We start from the raw sequence: 25,425 nt of genomic DNA on the forward strand, positions 1-25,425 counted from the left end.
GTACCTGTGGAGGCCAGAAGAGGGCATTGGATCCCTTGGAACTGGAGCTTTGTACAGTTGTGAGCAGCCATGTGGGTGCTGGGAACCAAATCTGGATCTTTGCAAGAACAACCAGTGCTCTTCACTGCTGAACCCTCATTCCAGCCCCAAGGTTAGTATGTTTGAGCTATGGTTGATGCAAGCAATTAAAACTGCCAAAAGCAAAGCCACAAATCAGAAAGGGGGTTGTGTTTTGCTGTATTTCACAGTATTAATGTCTTTAAAGAAGAGCTGGAGACAAGACTTCAATTTGTCTTAAAGAGACACAATTTTGAATTTTTGACTTATAGAATTAGCTTTGTGAAGAATCAGGAGTGAGGGTTTTCTCGCCATATGAATGTTTGCTGCAGAAAGAACGTTCAACACTGACCCAGAAGGACAACCACCACATATTTGCTCTCAGCAGAGGCTTCCAGCTCCAAATCTTCAGATGCGAGTACATATCCTGGAGTAACTTCAGAAACAAAGAAAGTAAAATGAGAACATTGCCAGGACATGGGGATATGGGGGGACTGGTGGGGAATAGTAGTTACTGCCAGTACCCACTGACGTGAGGGTAGAAATGATTGTGACACGGAAGGGGACATGTTGGGGTCAACACCGAACCAAGTTTCTTGTTGAAATGTTATTTGATAAAACAAACAAAAACCCAACCCAAAATGAACAGAATGGTGTAAGGACACAGGGGATGAACTAGAAGTGACAGGAGTCTTGGGCTCTATTCAAGACATGATTGGCTGATTCTACAGTTTTCCTTCTTCTATGTTTTTTCTCTTATATACTTATCATTTTTTGAAATGGAAAGAAGCCTAATTTATTATACTTTTAGTACATGCCCAGTACTATGCTAAAGACTTTATATGTGGATTTAACTTATTTCTCACATCAGACCTTTTGTGAGGATGTCATTAGCTCACTTTATAGATATGAGTGATTTGATATTTAAGTTTATTTTTTCACCCTCACAGAAATGAAATTCATCACAAACTGATTTAGGGCAGTGGCTGGGGAATTTTTTTTGCCTTATAGATATTCCGTGTGTAAACTTTGTGTGTGTGTGCACACATGTGTGGACACGCATGCATATATGTAAGTGTATGTGGTACGTGTCTGTGAGAGTGCACATATGTGGTACCCACACAGGTGTGTATGCATTCACATGGAAGCCAGGACCAACTTCAGTTGCAATTCCTTAGGAGATGTCATTTATTGGCCCAGAGTTGGCCAGTCAGGTCTCTTCCTCCTCAGTCTTCAGATGGCAAGTGCTTACCACCATGCCCAAGGAACTGGCTTGAATAAATAAGTACGTATAAGGTGATAGACAAGAGCAATATATGTGGTTTAGGTAGAGCATCTTGGGAGTTGAAGTGAAGGAGAATTTCTCCTAGAGGGATCGATTAGAGAAGGACCCACAGCTGAAGTTGAGGCTGAGCTGAGAAACGTAGGCATGAGGAGAAGGGAATGCCACAAATAAAGGTCTAGTGACGAGGAAGGCACAAGGGTAAATTTAACATAGCAGTAAAGTATTCGAATCGATGCCATGTACAGCCTTTGGATGATTAGAACCTGCTGGGAGCAGCATGAAGAATTGATTAAAGAGGAACTAGAGATGCATCTGGGAACTCCCAAGGAAGGAATTTCATTGATTCAGACATGAGATCAACGTGAAATGGATGAATGTTACAGCCAATACATATGTATAGAAAGAAATGAACCTGAGAATGATTTTGAAAAGGAAATGACAACACATGAGTCCCAGTCTGATCATGTGTATGAAGGAAAATGGGGCAACATTGGAATTTCAAGTCTGGGCAATGGTGACTGTGACACTGGTGGCCTTAAGATGAGGAAGAAAATTGGGCAGTGGTAGGAAAATGAGGCATGACTTATGTGTGTTGAGCTGAAGGTACTGATGGGGTGCCTACATATACACATCTGTCAAGCAGTTAGAAACACAAGCTTGAATCTTGACAGAGGCTGGGACAAAAATCTTCACCATGAAAGTTGTAATTGAAACACAGAAGAAGAAGAAGAAGAAAAAGAAGAAGAAGAAAAAGAAGAAGAAGAAGAAGAAGAAGAAGAAGAAGAAGAAGAAGAAGAAGAGCTATCCAAATGACAGTGAGACCTTACATAAAAGGCCAAGGTCCCAAAGGCGAGGCTCGAGAAACAGATCATCCTTTGAAAGAAGGGGGCAGAAAAATGAAGATCTAGGTACCAGTGTTAGTCGGCTTTCCTTCAGTGTAATACATCCCTGAGAAAATCAGTTTCTCAAGGGGAAAGGTTTGTCTGGGCTCATAGTTTGGGGGATTTTAGTTTATAACACAGCTGGAGATGATATGGCTTTTAGGACTGTACTTGGGTACAGCACAGCATGGCATGAAGATGAGATGGAGCAAAAGCCACCCACCCACAACCCCTGGACTGGGCACACAGCTCGGCAGCACAGCACTTAGCATGGAAGAGGTCCTGGGTTTGCTTCCTAAAACTGAAAAAGAATTAAAGTTAGAGGCATTCCCTTTGTAGACTGGAAGCTAATTCAAGAAAGAGGAAGGGGTGGGCACCCCATTGTCCCATCCAAGAACATGCCCCCAATAACTTAAAGTCCTGGAACTAGATCCTACCCCTTAGAGGATGCTCCATCTTTCCATTGTACAGTGGGATGGAACAGTCCCAGAATATCTAACAGTCCTTGAATGCCTTTGGGAGATGTTTAAAACCCAAACTGTAGCAAATGCTGCTTGTCAAAAATGGAAGCATGCTCATTCATGGCACTCTAGACCCAGAGCAATGAGAGTAAACCATGGTTAAGAATACATTTTATTCTCACAGAAGACCCAGCTTCAATTCCCTGCACACACATGGCAGCTCACAATAGTCTGTAACTCCAGTTCCAGGGGATCCCATTCCCTCTTCTGACCTCCACAGTCACTAGGCAGGCATATGGTGCACATACATAAATATAGGCAAAACACTCATAAACACAAGCCTAAGCAGATTTTATAAGAAACAGAAAATGGCCCCAGTGAATTGTGGGTGCTTTTTAGAATTCATGTAATTCTGAACACCTTGTAGTCCAAGAAGTAAAAAATATGTAGGTAATATCTTGAGAATTAGTTGAAATAGACTGCCTAATAATTTTGTTCTAGATTCTATTCTTCTGTCCAGGTTTGGTAGTACATGCCTTTAGTCCCAGCACTCAGAAGGCAGAGATAGGCAGATCTCTGTGAGTTCAAAATCAGCCTGGTCTATGTAGTGAGTTTCATGCCAGTCAGGGCTACATAGTGAGACCTTGTCTCAAAAACAAAATCCATTTATTAGATTTGCAGTGTTGGCCTCATATGAGCCTTACAAGGCTTAGCTTTATTCTTTCTCTATTTCAGGAAGAGTGGCTGTATTCAGAACAGTCTCTATTTACTGTTCTTGTTTGCTAATATAACATCTAGTTTTGGCTGGGCTATGTAGGGAGCCAGGTGGAGACAAACAGATAAACCAGAAAGTACTAGATAAGGCAAGTGAACACCAAAAGATTGAAGGAAAGAAAAGAAATAAGAACAAAAGGCTCTCACACGAGAGATATCTAAGTCCAGATTAAATAAACTTATTAAATGGTAAGAGTTGCAACAACTAAAATAAAACAAGAAACCACAAAAAAATGTGAATTCACTACAAATAAAATTATTTTTTTGATGTGGAACAAGCTGCCAAAGACCCTAAAGCAAATATGCTTGTCCTGAATGTAGAAGTAAAATCCATAAAGAGGAACAAACATGAGTGAAATGAAGCAGATATGAAATGGGAACAGGTAAATATGAAACATTTAATTAGACCTGTGAAAATAAAATATTTACATCATTGAAATGGAAAATTAAATCACTGAGATGCACAATAGATTGGACACAAAAAGAACCAGTGAATTTAGAGACAGATGTGGCTCAGTGGTAAAGCATTTGTCTAGTATATGTTAAGCCCTGGGTTTGATCTCCAGCCCTGAAAAATAGAGGGAGTGGGGAGAAAGGAGGAGAGAAGAAAGGAGAGAGAGAGAGAGAGAGAGAGAGAGAGAGAGAGAGAGAGAGAGAGAGGAGAGAGAGAAGAGAGAGAGAGAGGAGAGAGAGAAGAGAGGGAGATGGGAGAGGAGTGAGGGGAGAGGAAGAGAGAGAGAGAGGGAGGGAGAGAGACACACAGAGAGGGACAGCAGGCAGACAGACAGACTGAGAGAATAGGGAATGGGAGGCATCACTTAGAATGCATGGTGAGGGCAGAAAGTAAGGAATAGGAACAAATAGTTAAGATAAACGACAGAATGAGAGGGTCTGAAGTATCAAATGGGAGTTCTGGAATAAGAAGCAGGAGGAGATAGCAGAGAAGAAAAACATAAACAAAACTGTCAGTCTCCCAAAGGTAAAGCACTTTCTGAGTTCAGATGATAGAAATGTATTTTCAGTACTGCATAGAATAAAGTAAATCTACAGGAAAATGAACGAATGTCCATAGAATTTTAAAATGACTAAAGGGGAAATGATTTCTTAAAATTTATTATTATTGTTGTTGTTGTTGTTTTTCAAGACAGGGTTTTATTATGTAGCCCTGGCTGTCTTGGAACCCATTCTGTAGACCAGGCTGGCCTCGAACTCACAGAGATCCATCTGCCTCTGCCTCTCAAGAGCTGGGATTAAAGGTGTATGTCACCATGTTTGGCTATTTTATTTTTAAGTAAGGCAGAGTGAGAGCCATAAAATATTCCAGAAAGAAAAAAAGTATTGAAAAAACAATGATTTTGAGCTATATTATGACAACCTACTAAACTCCGTGGAGAAAGAGGTGAAAGAGAACCACTTTTAGACCCAGAAGTCCACACTACGCAGCTCTATGCCTTCTGTCGTTATTACTTTAAAAAATGTAATTGCACTTATTTAGTGTGTGCATGTGCATCCACATGTGTGCATGTGCGTGTGCGTGTGCGTGTGTGTGTGTGTGTGTGTGTGTGTATGAGAGATAAGAGGGTAACACGCGGGGGTCGGTGGTCTTTTTTTCACCATGTGGGGTTTGCCCTCAAGCTGTCAGGTTTAGTGGCAAGTGCTCTTACCCTTGGACCATCTCCCCAGCCCCCTTATACCTTTTAATAAAAGAAGTAAAAGGTGCATTTAAGGGCTGGTATGGTGAGCAAGAGATAATTGTGGCCACAGAGATTGATAAAGTACCAGACATGTATAACTGTTGACCAAACCATCTGTGAGTATTGTGTACAAAGGCAAACTGAAACTCTACTTAACAGCAACAAAATAAAGATTTGCATTCAGTTGAGAAGTGAGAAATATTATGGTTTGATAGATTAATAGTTGAAAATTTATTTAAAAGACCTAAAACGATCAGTAGAAGACTAGAAATAAAATCTAAACTTTTCAGATGGGAAGAGGGCGAAGGATATTTTGACCATGTTTCGTGTATCAAGAGCTTGATGGTGGGATAAGAGGAAAACAATGAAAGAGCAATAAAGACTATGCAAGATAATAGGAAAACATAACTGAGTGCATCGGAATAAACACAAAAAGAGTCAGCCCGTTACTGGACGAGAGTATTGCTCTAAACCAGTGGTTCTCAACCTTCCTAACGCTGAGACCCTTTAGTACAGCTAGTTCCTCATGTGTGGCGACCTCCAACCAGAAAATTAATTTTTGTTGCTACTTCATAATTGTAATTTTGTTGCTGTTATGAATCATAATGTAAATATCTGATAAGCAGGGTATCTGACATTCAACCTCTGTGAAAGGTCATTTGACCCTCCAAAGGGTCACAACCCATAGTTTAAGAACCTCTGGTTTAAATGAAAACAAGCCTCAACTGTTTTGCTTATTAAAAAGAGATAAACTTAAAACCACACAGATTCAGTAAAAATAAAGAGATAAAAACTATCCACAAAACAAACTCTGTTTTAAATATTAGCTCGGAAAGGCTGCTATATAACACACAGTAGGATTTAGGGCAAAATTGTTTGAAAGTGTTAGGAATAATCTGTTAGGAATAATCTTAAAATGAGCCTCTCCGCCAACGCAGATTATTCTAATCAGACCAGATTAGACCATATCAATGCCCTTGTTTACTGCAGCTCTCCGGGGTGGCTGAGAAAGCCTGGTGGTGGTGGGAAAGGGGGGGAGGGCTGGAGAGGGGGAGAGGGCGAGGGGGGGGAGGAGGGGGGGGCGCAAAACCCAAAAAACAGGTGTTCTGTTTCTCTTTGGCAGCCTAAATAGCCTGTGGGTGGGTCCTGACCCTACCTGGGGGAGGGGTCAGCTCTTGGTGGGATTTCCTAGAGGTGGAGTCCGGACCAGGGCAACTCCCAGGCTTGAGATGGAGCTTTCTGCTCCTTTGGCGCTCCATTGGATGAATGCCAAGGGCTGGGATGACACTTTCACTCAATCAGAAAGAAAGAATAACAATGGAGCAGACTAAGAGAAAAAAAAAATCACTATGAAGATGTAACCATTAGACAGATTTTCACTTAACAATATAATCTTTAATTTACAGACATGTTATTACTTATCTATAGGTAACAAGATGGGCAGCATTACAAGGAGAACTAATTAAAACTGTAATCAAAGTGGGATAAAGAGATGAGTATGCAATAAACTATCAGAAGCCAGAGAGAAGCTCTAAGGTTAGGATGTTTTCTACTCTTCCAGAGGAATAATTTGGTGCCTAACTCCACTCCAGGTCCAGGACATCTGATGCTCTCTTCTGTCCTCCTGCACACTGACACACACACACCCCTTTAGAAGGCTAGTAAAGGTATAGAAAACTTCCATTTAAATTCAACAGGGCAGCCGGTGGTGGCGGCACATGCCTTTAACCTCAGCACTCGGTAGGCAGAGACAGGCATATCTCTGTGAGCTCGAGGCCAGCATTGTCTACAGAGCAAGTTTCTGGACAGGTTCCAAAGCTATAGAGAAACCCTCTCTCAAAAAATAAAACAAAAAAAAAAAAAGAAAAGAAAACAAAACAACAACAACAACAACAAAAATCAGCTGGACACAGTCTGGAGGTGGTGGCACACACCTTTAATCCCAGCACTTGGGAATTTAAGGCCAGCCTGGTCTACAGATCAAGCTTCAGAACAGCCTGGGCTACTCAGAGAAATCCTGTTTTGAAAATGAACAACAACAACAGCAAATCAGTAAGGTGGGATTTGTGTTTTTGTATTAGAGCAAGGCTAGCATTGTACTAACCTTAGGTTAAATTCCTAGAATCACAAAAAACTTCAAACTAAAACTGACTCTATTTTATTTTTTCCTCTTTTTATTTTTTAGAAACAGTTTCTCTGTGTAGCTCTGGCCATCCTGGAACTAGATCCAAAGATTAGGCTGACCTCAAACTCAAAGAGATCTGCTTGCCTCTGCCCCACAAGTGCTGGTCTAAACCGCCACCACTACCTTTTCTTTTTCTTTTGGGTTTTTCGAGACAGGATTTCCCTGTGTAACAGCCCTAGCTATCCTGGATCTAGCTCTTGTAGACCAGGCTGACCTAAAAATCACAGAGATCTGCCTGCCTCTGCCTCCTGAGTGCTGGGATTAAAGATGTGCACCACTGTCTGACCCTTACTTCATTTATTTATTAATTGGTCTGACTCTTTTTAAAAAGAGGAAATTAGAATGTTAATCACAAAACGACTAAGAAACCAACGACAGTGAATTTTATTTGACATGTATACTGAAATTACACAGCATGAGCAAGAACGGATCACAAAACACACAATAAAACCCACTTTAAGAGTTTATTAAAGCAGGAAAGACATGCGTGCAAGCCTGAGGATGTTGGTGCAGGGCGAGAGCTTAGAGCGCAAATGTCCTGCTTTTAAAGCACATGCATACAGGGGCTCACGCATGTGCACAAGGGCTTTAGCTGCGTCATGTGTAGGCAACATGGCTATGCTGCAGGTAGGTCACGTAGGGCTTGAGGACCCTGGGTGGCTATGTAAATTGCCTGAGCGCTTGTTGACACATTCGAGGCCCTGGAACCTGGAAGTGTCAGGCAGAGTCCTGTGTGATGGAAGTCATAACACATACAGCCAGTGCAAGACTGACCAGTACATACGTAGCTGTAAGCGCACTTATTATTAATAGTTAATAACTGTCCTATTTAGCTAGACACTAGAAACAGATGAGAGAAGGCCACCTCACTTCTGCTTCCACTGCCACAACAGTGGAGTTTCATCCGCTAAGGTGACCCACTGTCTTTGTTGGTCTGGGATTGAGGGGATGGTAGATTTTTAATGCTATACTGAGATAGTTACAAGTTCTTCTTAGCCTTAGCTATCAAAGAACAGATAAACTTAATTTGAAGTAAATAAGATTAGACAAAGAAAGATAGTAACCCATTCTTTTTTTGTTCAGACAACTATGGTCTTAATGTTGTAACTAGAAGAGAAAATTATTAACCAGGGGCACTTTTCATGACGTGTGCAAAAATTCTAGAAAACAGTAATTAAGTCAGTTCAGAAGCATTAAAGAAAGATAGGATCAAATTTATTCCTGGAATGTGAGGATCCTTTAGAATCTATTAATATGATATATCTCATTAACAGATAGAAGACGTTATGGCCTACTTCGAAGATGATTTATTAAAACCAGTACAAGTTGGGGTTGGGTCTGTGGTTGCAGCTGTTTGGGAGACTGAGGCAGGAGGATTGTTTGAACTCAAATGTTGAAAGTTAGTCTGCTCAGTTCAGCAAGATCTCAGTTTAAAAAACACAAACACACACTGGGTGGTGGTGGTGCATACTTTTGATCCCAGCATTTGGGAGGCAGAGGCAGGAGGATTTCTGTGAGTTATAGGCTAGCTTGGTTTACCTAAGAGAGTTCCAGGACAGAGATACATAGAGAAATCCTGTCTCAAAATAAACCAAAATCAACCAATCAAATACAGCATGAATAATAAAAACTCAAAGACAGATGTTGGGTTTCAAACTGAAGATCAGAAAAGCAAAGCAGCCAAACACTAGAGAGCTTTTACTTCTACCACATCTTCAGATGGAAAGAGCAAGATCCTGACTCCACAAATCCTCAGACTCCACACTCCAGCGAGTTCCCGTCTCTTCCCCTTTATGCTCCTCTCTCCAACCAGCCATATCGTTCTGTCTCCACCTCCCTAGTGCTGGGATTAAAAGTGTGTGACTCCCAAACCATGGGATTAAAGGTGTGAGCCACCACCACCTGGTTCTGTTTCTGGATTGGTCTTGTGTAGCCCAGGGTAGCCTTGACCAGAGATCCGCCTGTCTGGGATTAAAGGTGTGTACCACCATTCCCCAGCCTCTAGTGGCTTAGCTTTGCAATCTGATCCTTAGGCAAGCTTTATTTATTAAAATACACACAAAATATCACTACAACCAAACAAAAACACAAACACCAAAACAACTCAATAGACTTCTGGTTTCCTCCCCAAAGTGGGAGCTGTCTCTGCTGTCCTCACAGTAGAACACAGAAGTTTACTGTCTGTTCCTAGATCTACTAGTGGGCTGAAGCCAGAGTACAAATTGTGTGTCTCAGGATCCCATTGCTGCTGTAAGGAAATGCCAGAAGCTGGAGTGCTTAGCAACAACACGAGGAAACTGTGTCTCTTTAAATGCTCAGCAGAAGACTCTTTGCTGGTGTAGTGCTTGGTTCCAGTCACTGTGGCATTGTCGTCTCTGCCTCCATCTTCACATGACTTCCCTTCTGGGGTGTGTCTCTGTCCAACCTCTTACAGCCTTAATGGCCTTAACTTGAGCACATTTCCAAAGACTTTATTTCCAAATATGATCATATGATGATGTTCTAGGTGAACACATATTTGGGAGAATTAGATTCAACCTATTACACACACACACACACACACACACACACACACACACACCACTACCAACAACAAAACAAAGCACAAAGCAAAGCCCGGATGAACAGGTGAGCATAGAGAGTCTCACTCTACTGAATCAGTAATGCATGAAATACTCTAATGCTTACTCTTCAACTGCTGGAGCGGAGGGTAGACCAGCTTGATGCATGAATGCCCTGGGTGGGGCCCTCTTTCATGAGTTTTACCTCTAGAGGCTCCAAGAGGGTCTCCTGGTGAAGACCTGAGAAAGACATTCTGCTTCTGGCAGGCAATGAGAAGATCAAGACTTTAGGATCCAACCGGAGTTGTATGTTTTCCACAATAAAGGCTTCTCCCCCAGGAAGGAGCTTTATTCAAACCTTGCCAAGCTATGGGACAGGGAACTAGACAACTGGAGCTGTTAGATGTCCCGCCTCACATAATGGTTGTGTGGGGGGTGGGGACTAAGAATCTCTTCTGTAGGTTACAGCAAAAAGGGTCCACTGAAAAATGAAGATTTCATTATGGGACTATAGGCTGCTTCTCCCCTATAATACTTGACCGCCATATCAACAGGGCTCTAGCATACTACCTAGATTGTAAGGGAGAAGGACAAGACACTTTAGTTAAGGAGTTTCTAGGGAAATTTAGATAGCCAAGGAGACAAAGAACAACACTAAAGGAAGCCGAAGCCTCGGCTACTTACAGCTCCAGTCAACATTAAACACAGCTCAAGTCCTATATAAATAAACCCTCATGCTAAACATTATTTACTTCAGTTCCTACTACCTGATGCATTTTGTCTGGTACTCAACAACAACAACATTAACAATAAATTACAAGGCATGCATAGAAATCAGCAGGAGTGGCTTACTACAGTGAAATCCCTGAGTCAATTAGTACAAAGATGAATTTATTTAGCTCATAATTCCGGAGTTTCCTGTCCAAGATGGGGCAGTCCATTGATTCGGGCCTCTGGTGAGGGTCCTGGATAGCAACGAAAGGGAGTGTTTGTCAGAGTAAATTGCTTATTAATGATCCAGGAAACAGAGAAACCACAAAACTCGGCTCCATGCTCCTCTTTGTGGACATAGCCCCAGTGACCTACGGGCGATCCATACAGTCTTCCTTCCAAAGGTCAATGACAGGTCCCAGGAGTACCACGCCGAGGCCCTAGGGTTTAACACACAGATCTCTAGAGGCCACTGTTCGCATTTAAAGCAGGTCAGCATGCTAAAAGGGAAGAAATTACACAGGCCAAAAGGCAAAGCAAGCATTGGAAGCAAACACAGATACGGCAGCTTAGGATGATTAAATAATGATTTGATTTAAAATGAGTGTGATTATTGTGCTAAGGGATCTGCTAGCAAAATGGACAACATGAAGAACAAATGGGTAATACAAGCAGAGAGCTGGAAACTCCATCTAAAGGAAATTCTGGAAATAAAAAAGCCCATTATGATAGAAATGAACAATGTCTTCTACTGACTCATCTCCAGAATTCTGCAGCACAGACTGAAGCTTTAGACTATGGACTCTGCTTAATACGGTAGGACCATTGCTTCATCAATGGCAACAGATGCCGTATGCCAGTAATAAAGTCTCTCTCTGTGTGTGCCTGTCTGTATGTGTGTATCTGTGTATAAGTGTCTGTGCATTTATGTCGGTGTGTATATCTGTGCATGAGTGTTCGTATTTGCATGCATGTGTATCTATGCATGAGTGTGTGTGTGTGTATGTGTGTGTGTGTGTGATGGAGAGTGCATACAGGGATTCTCCATCCTATCTGTTCAATAATTTTTTTATTAAAAATAACTTTCCATCCTTAAAAATCCATTGCTAAGTATAAGAACACTTCCTCAGCACACTATAGAAATGTCTTATGATAAACAGTAATGTAACAATGAATTGTAAAATAACCCGTAAAATTTGGAGTATGGAAAAGATGTCACAGTGCATTTATTCAGTATTATTCTGAAGATTATCTCCAATGTAATGAGATTAAATGATTGTAATGAGATTAAATAATTGGAAGAGTGAAATAGATCTCTGATTATTTGCAGATACCAAGTTTGTCAATGTAGAGCACTTTGGAAAAATTTAGCAGGTATTAGAGCTAGTAAGAGATGTTGTCAAATTGCTCAGTCTAAGGTGAAAAATAAAAAAATTGATACACCCTATTTGCTAATAAAAATAAATTAAGAGAGCCAGATGTGGTAGTATAATTCTGTGATCCCTGTACTCAGAAATCTGAGGCAGGAGGATTGCCAAGAGTTCAGGGTCAGTCTAGATAAGGGGAGTTTTAGGCTAACTTGAGCTTTATAGTGAGATCCATCTCAAATAAATTAAAACAAAATTAAAAAAAATACAGTATGGGGCATTTTTGTGGTCAAAATAGCAATAAAACTTGCAAACTATTTAATAACTAACCTATGAGGGGTTTTTAGGTCTTTTATGAAAAAAATCTACAACAAATGATTGAAAGGCTAACTGTGTTCAAAGATGGTAATGCTTAAGACATACCTACCTCTAAATTAGTCTATAAATTGAACTAAATATCAGTAAAACTTTAAGTTTTTTTCCATGTAATTTGGTATGTTGATTGTAAAATCAACCTGCCTTATAAATATTAACTATAAAGCTCATTATTAAGATACTATGGTACTGGACCTGGTGGTAAGGTCTGCAGTCCCAGTACTGGGGAAGCTGACACAGGACCATCACGAGTTTAAGACCAGTCCAGGTAAGTTAGTGAGATCCTCTCTTGGGTCGTATTTGCCTGGTAGGTGATTTACTGATTGAGCAATACCCCTAGGCCCTCATACCCCTAGCCCCTCATACTCCTAGCCCCTCACATAAACTTTTAAGATAGTTTTTGAGTAGTTTTTTAAATGGATTTTTTAATTGAAAATTTTTTTCTCATACAATATACTTTGGTTATTCTTTCACTCCCCCAATTTCTTCCAAATCCTCTTCACCTTTCTAAACACCCAACTTTATGTTTTTTTCTTTTAAATAAAAAAGCAGCCCCTCCCCCAAAACCTAATAAACAAATAAATGAACAAAACCTCCCCAAATCAAGAAACACCACAAAAATCCCACAAAAATGAAAATCAAAACAGACAAAAGAATAACAAGAAAAAAGAAAAAAGCCCAAACAAAGCAACATGAAACAAAAAAAAAATCCACCAAAATACCACTGAGTTTGTTTTGTGTTGGTCAATTACTCCTGGGCTTGGAGTCTGACTTGATTGATATACCCAGTGACACGCCATTAGGGAAAATCGATTCTCCCTTTACCAGTGGGTATCAATTGCAAATAGCCTCTTGGTTAGAGGTTGGGCCCCATATCCTCTTCCCCCTCTCTGTTTGGCTTGAACCTGTGCAAGCCCTGCACATGCTGTCACAGTCTCTGTGAGGCCACATGGGTATCAATCCTGTTGTGTCTGGAAGACACGGTTTCCTTGGAGTCATCCGTCATCTCTGGATCTTTCTGCCTCCTCTTCAGTACAGATTCCTGAGGTAGTGTTTGATAAAGACATTCCTTTGAGAGCTGAGTGCTTCAAAGTCTGTCTCTGTACATTGTCTAGTTGTAGGTCGCTGGGGTTAGTTCCCAAGTACGGCAAGAAGCGTCTCTGATGTGGGCTGAATGAGACCCTGATCTATGGGTATAACAGTATGCCATTAGAAGTCATTTTATTGCAATGTTCCTTTAACAAAATACTAATATTAGGTTTCCCTCAGGCTCATGAGGTGATAATTCTCAGGTTCTTGGCCACTGTAGTAGTGTCAGGTATGGATCCCATCTCATGGAGTAGGCCTTACATGCAAGCAAAAAGTGGTTGGTTACTCTCATAGCACTGTGCCACTATTGCACCTGGATATCTTGCAGGCAGGTTACAGCTGTAGGTTTCGAGTTTGTATGTATCTGGGTGATAAAAACTATTCCCTTTCTTCTCTGGTTGTATGCAGAGTACCTTCCAGTACCAAGGTCAGTAGTCAGTAGGGGCGAAGATTCTAGTCCAGCAGCAGCTTGACATGAGCAGCTTTTCATAGAAGAAGGGAATGGGATGTATAATTCCCTGTGCATGTACACTCTCAAACAAAACATATTTAATGAAAATCAATCCTGGATACATTGAATTCAAATTGAGGAAAACCAAAATGATTGTAAAATATCTTAAAGGTGCACGGAGAAAACTGACACTTCCAGCGAGGAGTAGTGGAGCCTGGGAAGCAGCGCATCTCTTGCAGGACAAGGTAGGATAACGAATCACCTTGATTTCCCTCTGCCTGAAAATACTTTTGTCTTTTCATTCTCAAGGTTCATTGCTGTTGTTTGGTTGCCGAATTTTTTGTTTGTTTGTTTTCGATTCTTGTCCTACATCTCAGGCTTGGCATCTTCACGCCTGTGTTCCTATGCCCAGGGCTCTGAAGGCTACTTCTCTGACATTTTAGTTTTTTTCCTTTTATTGCTTCAGAGATGCTGGCTACAACTTGTACAGTTGTCACACAGGCCTGTAAGTTGTGTTAAGTTTGTTCTAATTTTTTCACTACAGTTCTTCAGATTGGATAATTTCTTTGGAAACATTTTTAAACTTAGTCATTTTATCTGTTGTCTGTATTCTATCATTAATCTCACTGAATTTTACAATTTCAAGTGTATTAAAATTTTTACATTTAATCATTGTGTGTGTGTGCATGTACACACATGCCATGTGATCGCAAGACGACCTGTGGGAAGTAGTTCACTCCTCCTATTGTTGGGTCCTGGAGTTTGAACTTTAGAGATCAGGCTTCGAAGCAAGCGCCTTAATTCAGTGAGCCCATTCATTGCCCCCTCGAATATTGTGTTTTAAGGTTCTAAAACTTGTAGCTTAAAATTAGTATTTATTTCTCTGCTGAGATTTCTGTTTGCATAGTCATTGTATCTTCTCTTACCTCACTGAGCAGAATTAGATAATTTAAAGTTCTTCCTTGCTAATTATGACTTCTACTTCATCTTGAGATAATTTTCTGTTTTTTTCCCTTTTCTTTCATATTGATTTTCTTCTTTTTAAAAATAATTTCTTTTCTTTTTTAAAAAGAAAACAAACTATTTTTTCATTTTACATACCAATCTCAGTTCCCACTTCCTCACCTCCTCCCATTTCCTCCACCTACCCCCCCCTCCCCCATCCACTCCTCAGAGAGAGTAAGATGCATTGCTTTGGGGAAGGTCCAAAGACCTCCCTACTGTATGTAGGCTGAGCAAGGTATACATCCAAAGAGAATAGGTTCCTAAAAAGCCAGTACATGCAGTAGGGATAATTTCTGTTCCCACTGCCAGGGGCCCAGCCATACAACTGTCAGTCACATTCAGAGGGACTAGTTTGGTCCTATACTGGTTCTTTTCCTGTCCTACTGGAGTTGGTGAGCTCCCATTAGCTCAGGTAGACTGTTTCAGTGGGTGAACCCATCATGGTCTTGACCTCTTTGCTTATATTCTCACTCCTCCCACTCTTCAACTGTATTTTGGGACTCAATGTGGCACATTTACACAACGGAGTGGCAAAAAACAAAGACATCTTAAAATTTGCATTCACATGGATGAAACTAGAAAAAAAACCATCCTGAGTGAGGTAACCCAGACTCAGAAAGATGAACATGGTATGTACTCGCTCATAAGTGGATACTTGCTGTAAAGCAAAGGATATTGAGCCTATAGTTTATGATCCTAGAGAAGCTAAGTAGCAAGGTGAACCCTAAGAAAAGCATACATAAATCATATTGCTTTTCTGAGATAGGTTCTTTCTATACAGGCCAGGAAGGCCCCAAATTTACTGTAGCAGCCCAGGCAGGTATTAAATTCACAACCCTCCTCCTTCAATCTCTTAACTCTGGGTTTACAATCATGCCATCCACATTCAGTTTTTTTCTTTCTACACAGTGGGCCATATTTCATACTTTCCCTTTCTTCCTTTATTTTCTCCTCTCCTTTCTTTTACCACCCTTTCATTCTGTCTATCCCCAAGCATGGTGGCACAGGAGGTCCTATGATCTACATCAGCCTAGGATACATGGGAAGACTGTAACAAAACAAAAACAACAACAACCTCCTCCCCCAAAACTTCTGGGCTCAAGTGATCCTACTGCCTCAGCCTTGGAACCATAAGACCGTAGGCTTTTATGAAACTCTTGGATCCTGTCTGATCTATCTGTCTGTCTGTCTGTCTGTCTGTCTGTCTATCGATTTATCTGTCTGTCTGCCTGTCTGTCTCTGTCTGTCCGTCTATCTATTTCATCTATCTATCTATCTATCTATCTATCTATCTATCTATCTATCTATCTATCTATCTATCTATCTATCTATCTATCTATGTTTGAGGCAGGGTTTCTCTGAGTAGCCCTGGCTGTCTGGAACTCACTTTGTAGATCAGGCTGGTCACAAACTCTGAGATCTGCCTGCCTCTCCTTTCCTAGTGCTATGATTAAAGGTGTGTGCCACTACTGCTCAGTGGCATCCTGTTTCTTTATATGTCAAAAAAAATTTGGATTTTATCCTAGATACTATGACTATTATGTTGTGGAGGCTCTGTGTTTTGTTATATTCTGTTTATGGATTCCCTACCCCAAAATCCTCCCAGGTCCAACCCATCTTCCCTTCCACCTTAATCCACAGCCTTTCTCTCTCTCACTAGGAAACAAACCATCCTCTAAAACATAATAATAAAATAAGATAAAGCTGGAATAGGATAAAACAAAGAAGAAGAATAGCCAAAGAAGAAGGAGTGTTGATTTTTAAAAAAGCAGTTGTTTAATTAAATACAGACTAACTCTTGGGCATGCGCAGAAATCTTTGCTTAGCTCTTTTGCTTCCTGTTTGGGAGTTGCTACTTGTGTGTTGTCCATGGATGTGGCTGGAAATCAGCTAGAGATTTGGGGGGAGAAACAGAATCTGTTCCTCTTTTGCTCTGGCTCTGTCTTATAATTCTCCCCTCACTTTCCAGCAGCTGTAGTTATTTTAAACTACGTGTTTTGCTATTTTTGGTAAGAAATGCATTGAGCACACTATTGGAGTCTTTAACTGTTGTGAGTAGCAGCCCTTAGCCACAAGCAATGAAAACTCATCTGGAGCCATTTCTTTCTTCCAAATGTTGATGCCTCTTGAGAATCTCTCCAATACTTTCAGAGAGTGTTTTGGCCTTTTATCCAGGGTTTATAATTATTGTTTGTGGGAACATAGGTCTGATAGAGTCATTTATTTGGCCAAAATGGAAATAGAACCTGGAAGGAGTCTAAATTGGTACGATCACTTCAGTGAGGGATTTGACAACACCTAGAAAAAAATTGAACCTGCCCTTGAGAATTATTATCTATGAACATAAGGGCATATATCACATTGCTCACTGAACTTTGTTTTCCGAAAAGAAAATTATTGCAAATAATCTAAATTTCCACCAATAAGATCGTAAGTAAATTAATTGTGGGATAGTTCTTTGAATCAATAAGCAGGTCGGGGAGATGGCTTAGTGGGTAAAGTACTTGCTGTGTCTTTAATCCCAGCACCTAGGAAGCAAAGACAGGCAGATCTTTGTGTTTGAGGCCAGGCTGGTGTACAGAGCCAGTTCTAGGATAGCTAGGACAACACAAAGAAAAACAAAACAAAAAACCCAAACACACAAACAAAAAGATTGCCAGAGCTCCTGTCAATCTGGGTGTGGTAGCCTGCCAGTGATCCTGTGGTGAGATGGGAAGCAGAGACAACAGAAGTGATCAACAAGAGAACTTACATGAAACGAGGTGGAAAGGAAAGGACAGACACTTGAGAGGTCGTCCCCTGACTCCCCTCCACACATTCCACACAACAAATAAATAACCGAGTGCTTAATCAGCATGATTAACTAAGAATGCGATGTTGAGCAGAAAGTTGTGTTAAGAGCGGCGGGGCAGTGTCCCCGGCACCTGGCCGCCTGCACGGCTAGCTTTATACCCGAAATAATTACACGGAAACTGTATTCTTTTAAACACTGCCTGGCCCCATTAGTTCCAGCCTCTTATTGGCTAGCACTTACATATTAATCTAACCCATTTCTATTAATCTTTGTAGCCTACGAGCTGGCTTACCAGGAATGATCTTAACCTGCTTCTGCCTGGAATGCGGGAGCCATGGCAACTCACTGACTCAGCTTCTTTCTCCCAGCCTTCTGTTCTGTTTACTCCACCCACCTAAGGGTTGGCCTATCAAGGGGCCTAGGCAGTTTCTTTATTCCTTAACCAATAAAATCAACAGATTGATATATGACACTCCCACATCAGAAAGTTTTACAAATACATCTATAATTTGGCAATAATTATATAAACTTAAAATATGGGAAATAGAGTGTAGGTACATCGTTCATCTGGCAGAGTGTTTTTGTTTAGTGTAAATGAAGTCCTGGGTTTGATTCTAAGCACTACATAAACCAAGTGCAGTAGTGCATACATATACTCCTAATATCCAGGAGGTGAAGACTGGGATCTCAGAAGTTCAAGGTCATTTTTGGCTACTCTATGAGTTAGAATCTAGACTGACATGCATGAGACTTTCTGAAAAAACAAAATCTGCCTACCTACCTACATACCTATCTATGAGATAGGGCTTGGGGCATAGCTCAGTGTTTGCTTAGCATGTACTGTGCAGACACAAAAATAGAATATATAAATATATATATTTTAAAAATTGAAAAATTAATTTTGTGTGTAGGTGTTTTGCCTGCATGTATATCTGTGCACCACATGCATGCAGTGTCTGTGATGCCAGAAAAGATTTTGGAACCCCTGGAACTGGAGTTACAGGTAGTTATGAGGAGAGTAGCAAGTGTTCTTAATCACTAATACATTTCATCAGCCCCCAAACATATATCTTTGTGGATCTATGTACAGAAGATTTTTTTAAAAAAAGATTGCATTTTAATTGTTTAAATGTTTATGTGGGGAGAGGGTTGTGCACATGTGTGCAGGTGTCCATGAAGGTCTGGGTCATGATATCCCCCTAGAGTAACAGTTGTGAGTCGCAAGTTTGTCCTGGGAACCAACTCGGGTCCTCTGGAACACCAGTATGGATTGTTTATTGCTGAGCAATCTCTCCTGTCCCATAATAATTCTTATAAGGGCTTCTATTATCTGTAAAATATTTTATTTCTGGAACATAAATATTAGGTATAATATAATAACATTAAGATCTGGTGGAACTATGTAATGATATTAGTATTTATGCTATCAGTTATCATTTTTTTAGAAGAGTTTGTGCTTAAGGATTCAGAGGATAAGAGTCTATGATGACAGAGCAAAGGCATGGGGCAGGAGCAGGAAGTTGAGGTTTCACATCTTGAACCACAAGCAAGAAGCAAAGAACAATGTGTACCACAGAGGTCTAGGGAAGAGGGAGTTTTAAAAAGGAATAGGGAACTATTTCAAACGTTGGCCCCAAGAGTTAAAATAATTGCAGTTGGGTAACAGGGAATGATTAGCGACTGTTTGAAGTATCTATTGCACCAGTAGTGAACAGCAAGTAGGCAAGGCAGTGCAGGTGGTTCATAGAGACGTGGCTACTTATTCAGCTGAATGATTAGTCAAACTTTTTCAGAGTGGAAAAGTTCTCTATGTGCTGAGCACTCACTTATCCAGAACAAACGGAAGCATTTATAACTACAGGCAGGGTTTAAGAAGCAGAGACCTTCTATCCAGCAAGGAGAAGAGGCACAAGCTTCTGCAGTGGACAAAAGGTAGCAAGAAAGGTTGACCCGGGCAGGAGAGAGAAAAGAAAAGAAGGAGTGTGTCCAGGCTAGTGAATTAACCCAATCGATCACAAGTCAGAAGGCTGGACTAGCGAGAGTCAAGGCTGAAGAGTAGTGTCAATGATGTGAACGACTTGAGGCATTGAAAGGTCCCACAGAGAACTGATCTGAATGGACGGGGTGTGTGTGAGCATCCTGAGCAGTACTGCCAACAACAACGACCTCTCCTGTGCGCTGGCTGCCCTGGGCTCTCACAGGCATGCTCATCTAATCCTGACCATGGCTTTGGATAGGACTATTGTGTCACTATTTTTTTATGAGACAATCTAGACATAGAAAGTGAAAAGACTTGAATAGGACCACAAAGAGCAGATCTGAAACCCAGATCCAGGTTAACCTGGGTGGCCATGACCTCAGCAGTGTCCAGTTCTCAGTGCGGAAGTGGAGGTTAAATGACAGACGCAGAAATGGCCGGCGGAGAAGGAGGTGGGGATAGTTTCCAATGCATACTTCTTTCCTCCTTTGTTTGGTGTTTGCACAAGCCACTTTTTTCCCCCTTCAAACTTCAATTATTGTTTTCTTTATTAAAACCTCAAACTTCTCAGAAATTTTTGGATAAGTCCTTAAGTTTTCCTTTATTCACGCAAAATATTTGCCATCTTCTCAGAAATTTTTGTTATAGTCATAGCTTTGTTCAGACCGACTTCCATTTATTTTATTTTATTTACTCAAGATTCACCATCATTCTTCACAGGATTATTTTATCTTTGCCTGAAGACGGTGCTGAGGTTTAGGAAGTGAACAATAGTTTAGGGAGATAGCCTGGGCAAGTACCACCTACCCAAGAAAGCAGTCACACGGGCACCCTCAAGTGCCAAATCTCTGCCCGCTTGTGTGCGGTTCAGCAACTCTGCCGTGTGTACCTTGGACAGCTCCCTAGAGCTTCTTTTTTCCCCCTGGCGCTTGGAATACCGTGAACTTGTTCACAGTATTTTTTTTTTTTTCTTAGCAGGCAAAGATCTGGATATTTAGTACATTTTCACAAGGAATTTAGTATGACTTCTCTTAACTTGCAGATCATTCTTCGTGAGATGGAAGAACACTGGTTTTATAGATACTAAAAATCACTCCTCGACTTATAGTTCCTATTGCTTTTGTTAAATCAGTTTGCTATGATCATTGCCCCTCAGTTTCCCACCTGAACGACTTGAATGAAGTATGGTTCTAAATGGCTAGCAGTTAGTAGCAGTTTTCCATTTTAAAAGAACTCTCACCTCCGCTGTATTGTTTGTCTGCCCATTAATTCTGGGTGGCAGGATGGATTGTATTGTTCCCATTTTACAGATGATGAAGAACCACAGGCTTGGGGAGATGGAAAGAACAGCTGGGGGAGAAAGCGATGGGACCTGGGTCTGGGATCTGGGTCTTTTAGGTCTGGGCTTCCGATGCCTTTGTTACTTTGAGGTGGACTATCCAGGCATCTTCCGATTAATATGCATGGTCCCTTTTGATCGCTTCCCATTTCTATTGGTTTCTGCTTCCCAGCAGATAAAGGGGCTTCCCACCCCTCCCAGGCTGGACTGCTGTAAGGAGCATACCTGGGTTCTTCCTGTCTTCAGTTTCTCCTCTTTTTTTTTTTTTTCCCTGTGGACCTTCCAGCTTCACCATCTATGGAAATCTCCTCCTTTCCCTAGCTCCAACCCCCACCCCCTCAAGTCTTCTCACAGCCCCCTGGCATTGGGACCTCCCATCGCTGCTCAGCAGCAGGAGAGCCCATCCGCCAGGGGACGCAGAGGGCACGGAGCGCAGCACGCCGGGAAGCCATGCAGAGTGTTACTTCTCCATTTCCTTCCTCGCAGTCCTCGGGAGCACCGTCGTCGCCCTCCGGCCCGGCTGTGTGCAGCCCGCCCCGGATCCGCCTCCCTGCCCTTCCTCCCGGAGGCTGAGACGGCGCGTGGGACGCACCTGTGCTCCTCTCGGGTCACCGCGTCGAGGCGCCGGGGGCTGCTTCGCCCGCAGGATCTACGGGCCTGGAGAACGCCAATGGGGAGATCCAAATGGTCGGGGACTCCGGCACTTTAAGAGGCTTTTCTCTGGGAAACACCCGGCCCCTCCGTGCGCCTTATGAATGGAAATACTCCTCCCCCGGTCGAGCCCATTTTCCCATTTCACCAGGAGCCGCAGCTCGCTCTCTCCTTTCGGTCTCCCCGCCCACATCCACGCGGGCAGCTCCAGGAGGGGACGGACAGGAAGCCTTTGGCCGCCCATTAAATCCCACCCATTTCTCCGGGGGCGATTTCCTAACCTTCCGGGACCGAATTCTGCAATTTGATGTGCGTTTTGTCCGAATGGTAGCGACACGGGCCTAAGGGAGGGGGAAAGCGAGGGGGTGGGGGGTGGGGGGTATGCGCTCTTTTCCTCGCAACATCGCTGGCGGAGCGAGGGAGCTCACACGACACAGATTTTGGGGCAAAGCCTTTCCATCTGGACAGCACCATGTCCACCAAAGCGGAGCAGTGTAAGTAGCAGCCGGCCCGGCGTTCGGCCCGGCCTCCGGCTGGGAACTATCGCAGCTGCGGCGTTTGCGGCTGCTGGGAGACCTTGGCATTGTGCTGGTGCGGGGGTGGGGGCTGAGGTTGGGGCGGGTGGCGGGTGGGGGGTGGAAGGAGGTGGGGGAGGGTGGACGGCGGAGGCAGCGCGGCGCTGTCCCCGGTGCTGAAAAAATAATGCAGTGTTCTCGGGCTAGCGGCGGGGTTTTCCAGACTGAAGACCCCACGAGATGAAATTAAAATGGGGTCATTCTCGGGAAAAAGAGGCCTCGTATCTTTCAGATAAACATTTCGGTATCTCTTGTTGGAGTGGGGGAAGGGGGGCAGCGGCAAATCAGGGGCGGGGAACTGTCAGTTGCAACCAAAGCCTTCCTGGCCTTCTGAGCATGCCCAGTTCTTGGTGCTGGAGCCATCGGGGAGTTTGAGTCTGCAGTTTCCACTTTGGGTGGAAGAGGCAAGAAGGGAGAGAGGGGGGCAGGGAGCAGGCTGAATTCTGCATAAGGAAAATTAACTCACGAATAGCAACACCGATGCTAAAGCTAGCCTCCACTGTGTGGGTCTCACAAGACAGTGAAAGGGTCGCTGGGAAAACGATCTAATTGATCTAATGATTTTTCCATAGAGCAGGCTTTCTTTGTAGGGCAGCTTACACAAACTCTAATAGCACAGGAGGAATTTGGTTGTACCAATAACGACTGACTCTGTGCTCGGCTGGAAACAACATGGTAACTCCATGTGGACGGAAAATGTTTCCAGCATGGGCCGCATAGTATCTCCTATTGTAATGCGCACTAGTAGGCCTTGGGTATGTACTTGGTGGGTTGGTTGATACGAATGTTTACCTGAGTGCACTTGAGGGATTCAGGAACTTAAGCTTCTGTCTGTAAATAAATGATCGTTTCATTTAGCAATTAGTTGGTATTGCAAAAAAGCTTATCTAGAACTTATTCTTCTAAATGATTCTTTGTTTCTTCCAAAGCAGTTCATGTTTATTCTGATAATGCTGTCCCTACTTAAGCTGTGTAATTCTTTGCAATGGTACTAACAACAGTTTTGGAATGTGGAAAGATAAGATGCAGTATGCCATTTGCCCACCACACAAGACTGAACAGGCTGACGATCACACAATTCCCAGGCAGATACTTCTTTAGAAACTGTGTGTGCCTGCTTTCCACCAGAGCTTTCACAATGATTTCAGAATCCAGAACATCTGGGTTTACACACTAGTTTTGCCTCTGTTGACCTTGGGCAAGATAACTGACCCCTCTGAACTCCATTTCCTCATCTGTAGACCCGGGGTGAAGCTGCTGATAGTGTAGTTGTGATAATAAATGAGAAAATACTCATGAACTATTTCCTGAGTCCAGCAGTAGCACATACCTAAAACATGATAGCTATAAGGCTGACAAGCATTTCCCATTTCAGCTGTCCATCTCTTCTAAATGGTGAAGAAAGTCCTCTGTGACTTTTCTTTGCCTGTTTCCAAAAGTCAGATCTACCTTCAGAGTTAAATTCTGTTTCTACAGAGACTTTCAAAAACATCGGATGCACTCAGTTTAGAGTACCCGTAACACAGTTAGAGACAGGGCAGAGCCTCCCACTTGAGGTCATTAGTACCCTTAAGATCATACTGTGTCCTGGTGGCTGAGGAGCCCCACCACTTCTGATTCATTTGATTCTGTAGTTGCATATTATGTAAGTGATTTCAGGTTAAAGCCAGTGAAAACCACTGTCCTCTTACTGTGCTCTCTCCCTTGTGCTGTATTTTGATGTCTGCCTGGTTCTTTGTTTTGCTTCTTTCCTGGGCAGTGAATCCCAGAATGAAAAAATATTCTAGACCAGGCTTTGGTTGCGTAGTGTAGTCCGTGGACTTAAATACAACTATTTTAGATTTGTTCGCAAAAACAGATGTTTTATTCTGTAGAAAATAAACTGGACATTGTATATTGGGTTAAGACATGTGCAACTGAGATTTGTGTGCCCTTCTGATGACCTGTGAGACTTGGGTCAATTAGCTTAATAGTTTTGTGCCTTAGAGTTCCATCTCCAGAGTAGGGGGAATAATAGCTGTTGTTGGAGGGCAAAGGAGAGAACTAAAAGGAGGCTGTGGAAGGGGTATGGATACTTTGGGTCTGGAGGCAATGTTAAATTTCAAGTTAGGAATATTCTCTTTTTCTCCTTTATGCACTGTGGTGTGCACTTCTGGAAATAGAGCGACAGCCCAAAAAGCTGCATGGTGGATGATGGTAAATACTTCTTACTAAAGTGAAGTTGCTGATTGCAAACAGTTTATCCTTGGTCTTGGTAGGAGGATAGCTATCTGGGAATGAGAAAGAAGAAAGAACCAAAAGGAAGATTTTCCTCTTGTGCTGGGTGTGAAGATCAACAGAAGGAAGAGGAGATATGGGGGAGTCCTTTTCCTCGCTGCAATCAGGAGCACGCACGGCACAGCTTTCTTAGGGACCCAGTATCGGGAGGATTAGGCTTAATATAATGTAACAAGATGATTTTATTACTCCTTTTCTTGGAGCCTCTTGAGAAGTGAAGGCTTCACATACAGGAAGTGGATAGAGTTTGGTTGAAGCAGCAAGAGGAAGTGCTTGCATTTCAACCCAAACAGATTATGTTTACCTCGGAAGTGTAGTGTATCACTGAGCTAGGTCAAACAAGCTTTATTTTTTGTGCAGTAGCGTTTTCTTTTACGTGTTAAGCAATAGTAATGGAAGTTTTAGGGAAGATGTAGTTGGGAGCCTGGGTGAGACATCCTGCCAGTGTCTGTGTTGTCTGCAGAGTCTGCCTGCTAACAGGAGGTGGATGCTCCCTAGCAGTCTCTCAGGCAACTGCAGAATGGACAAGTTCCCTTTCCTCTGTGCCCCACCTCGCTTCTTACAGAGTTCATTGTAGTGAACATGTTTGCACAGCACATACAGAATTGGGAATGACTCGAATAGAAATTCATGATTTATTTGGACTTCTGAAAAGGATTCTACCACTCCTCCCCCAACTTCTTTTTTTCCATTGGTACTTAATGCTAACCAACCTGGACTACGTTGGGAATGCTTTTTAGCATGAATCTTTGCTTTTGACAACAGCGAAAGTTAAGAGTTGGGGCTCTAACATAAGATTGTAGTTTTGGTTTGAATTTTGACTCTGCCTCCTACAAGCCTAGTGACCTTGAGTAAGTCAGTTTAACTCATCTGAGCCCTGGCTGGGTCATTTATAATGTGGAGCAGGTAACAGCA

The 25,425-nt window shown here is 42.2% G+C and overlaps 1 protein-coding gene across 3 annotated transcripts in view; it reads left to right on the forward strand.

The window, feature by feature from the left end:
* The first annotated feature begins 18,668 nt into the window (after window positions 1–18,668).
* Unc79 (unc-79 homolog, NALCN channel complex subunit) overlaps window positions 18,669–25,425 on the forward strand; it is a 244,519-nt gene continuing 237,762 nt past the window's right edge. For 2 of the 3 annotated variants that reach the window (XM_026780863.1, XM_026780869.1), the window contains exon 1: window positions 18,669–21,967. Coding sequence is in view for 1 of the 3 variants with exons in the window: in XM_026780832.1 (XP_026636633.1) it covers window positions 22,131–22,152 (22 nt within the window). In the remaining 2 variants the exon portion in view is untranslated. Of the gene's footprint in view, window positions 22,153–25,425 lie in introns of all 3 variants that reach the window. The other variant, XM_026780832.1, reaches the window with a different exon arrangement.

Source organism: Microtus ochrogaster, chromosome 1, assembly GCF_000317375.1.
Source record: "Microtus ochrogaster isolate Prairie Vole_2 chromosome 1, MicOch1.0, whole genome shotgun sequence".
In the NCBI taxonomy this organism is placed as follows: Eukaryota; Metazoa; Chordata; class Mammalia; order Rodentia; family Cricetidae; genus Microtus; species Microtus ochrogaster.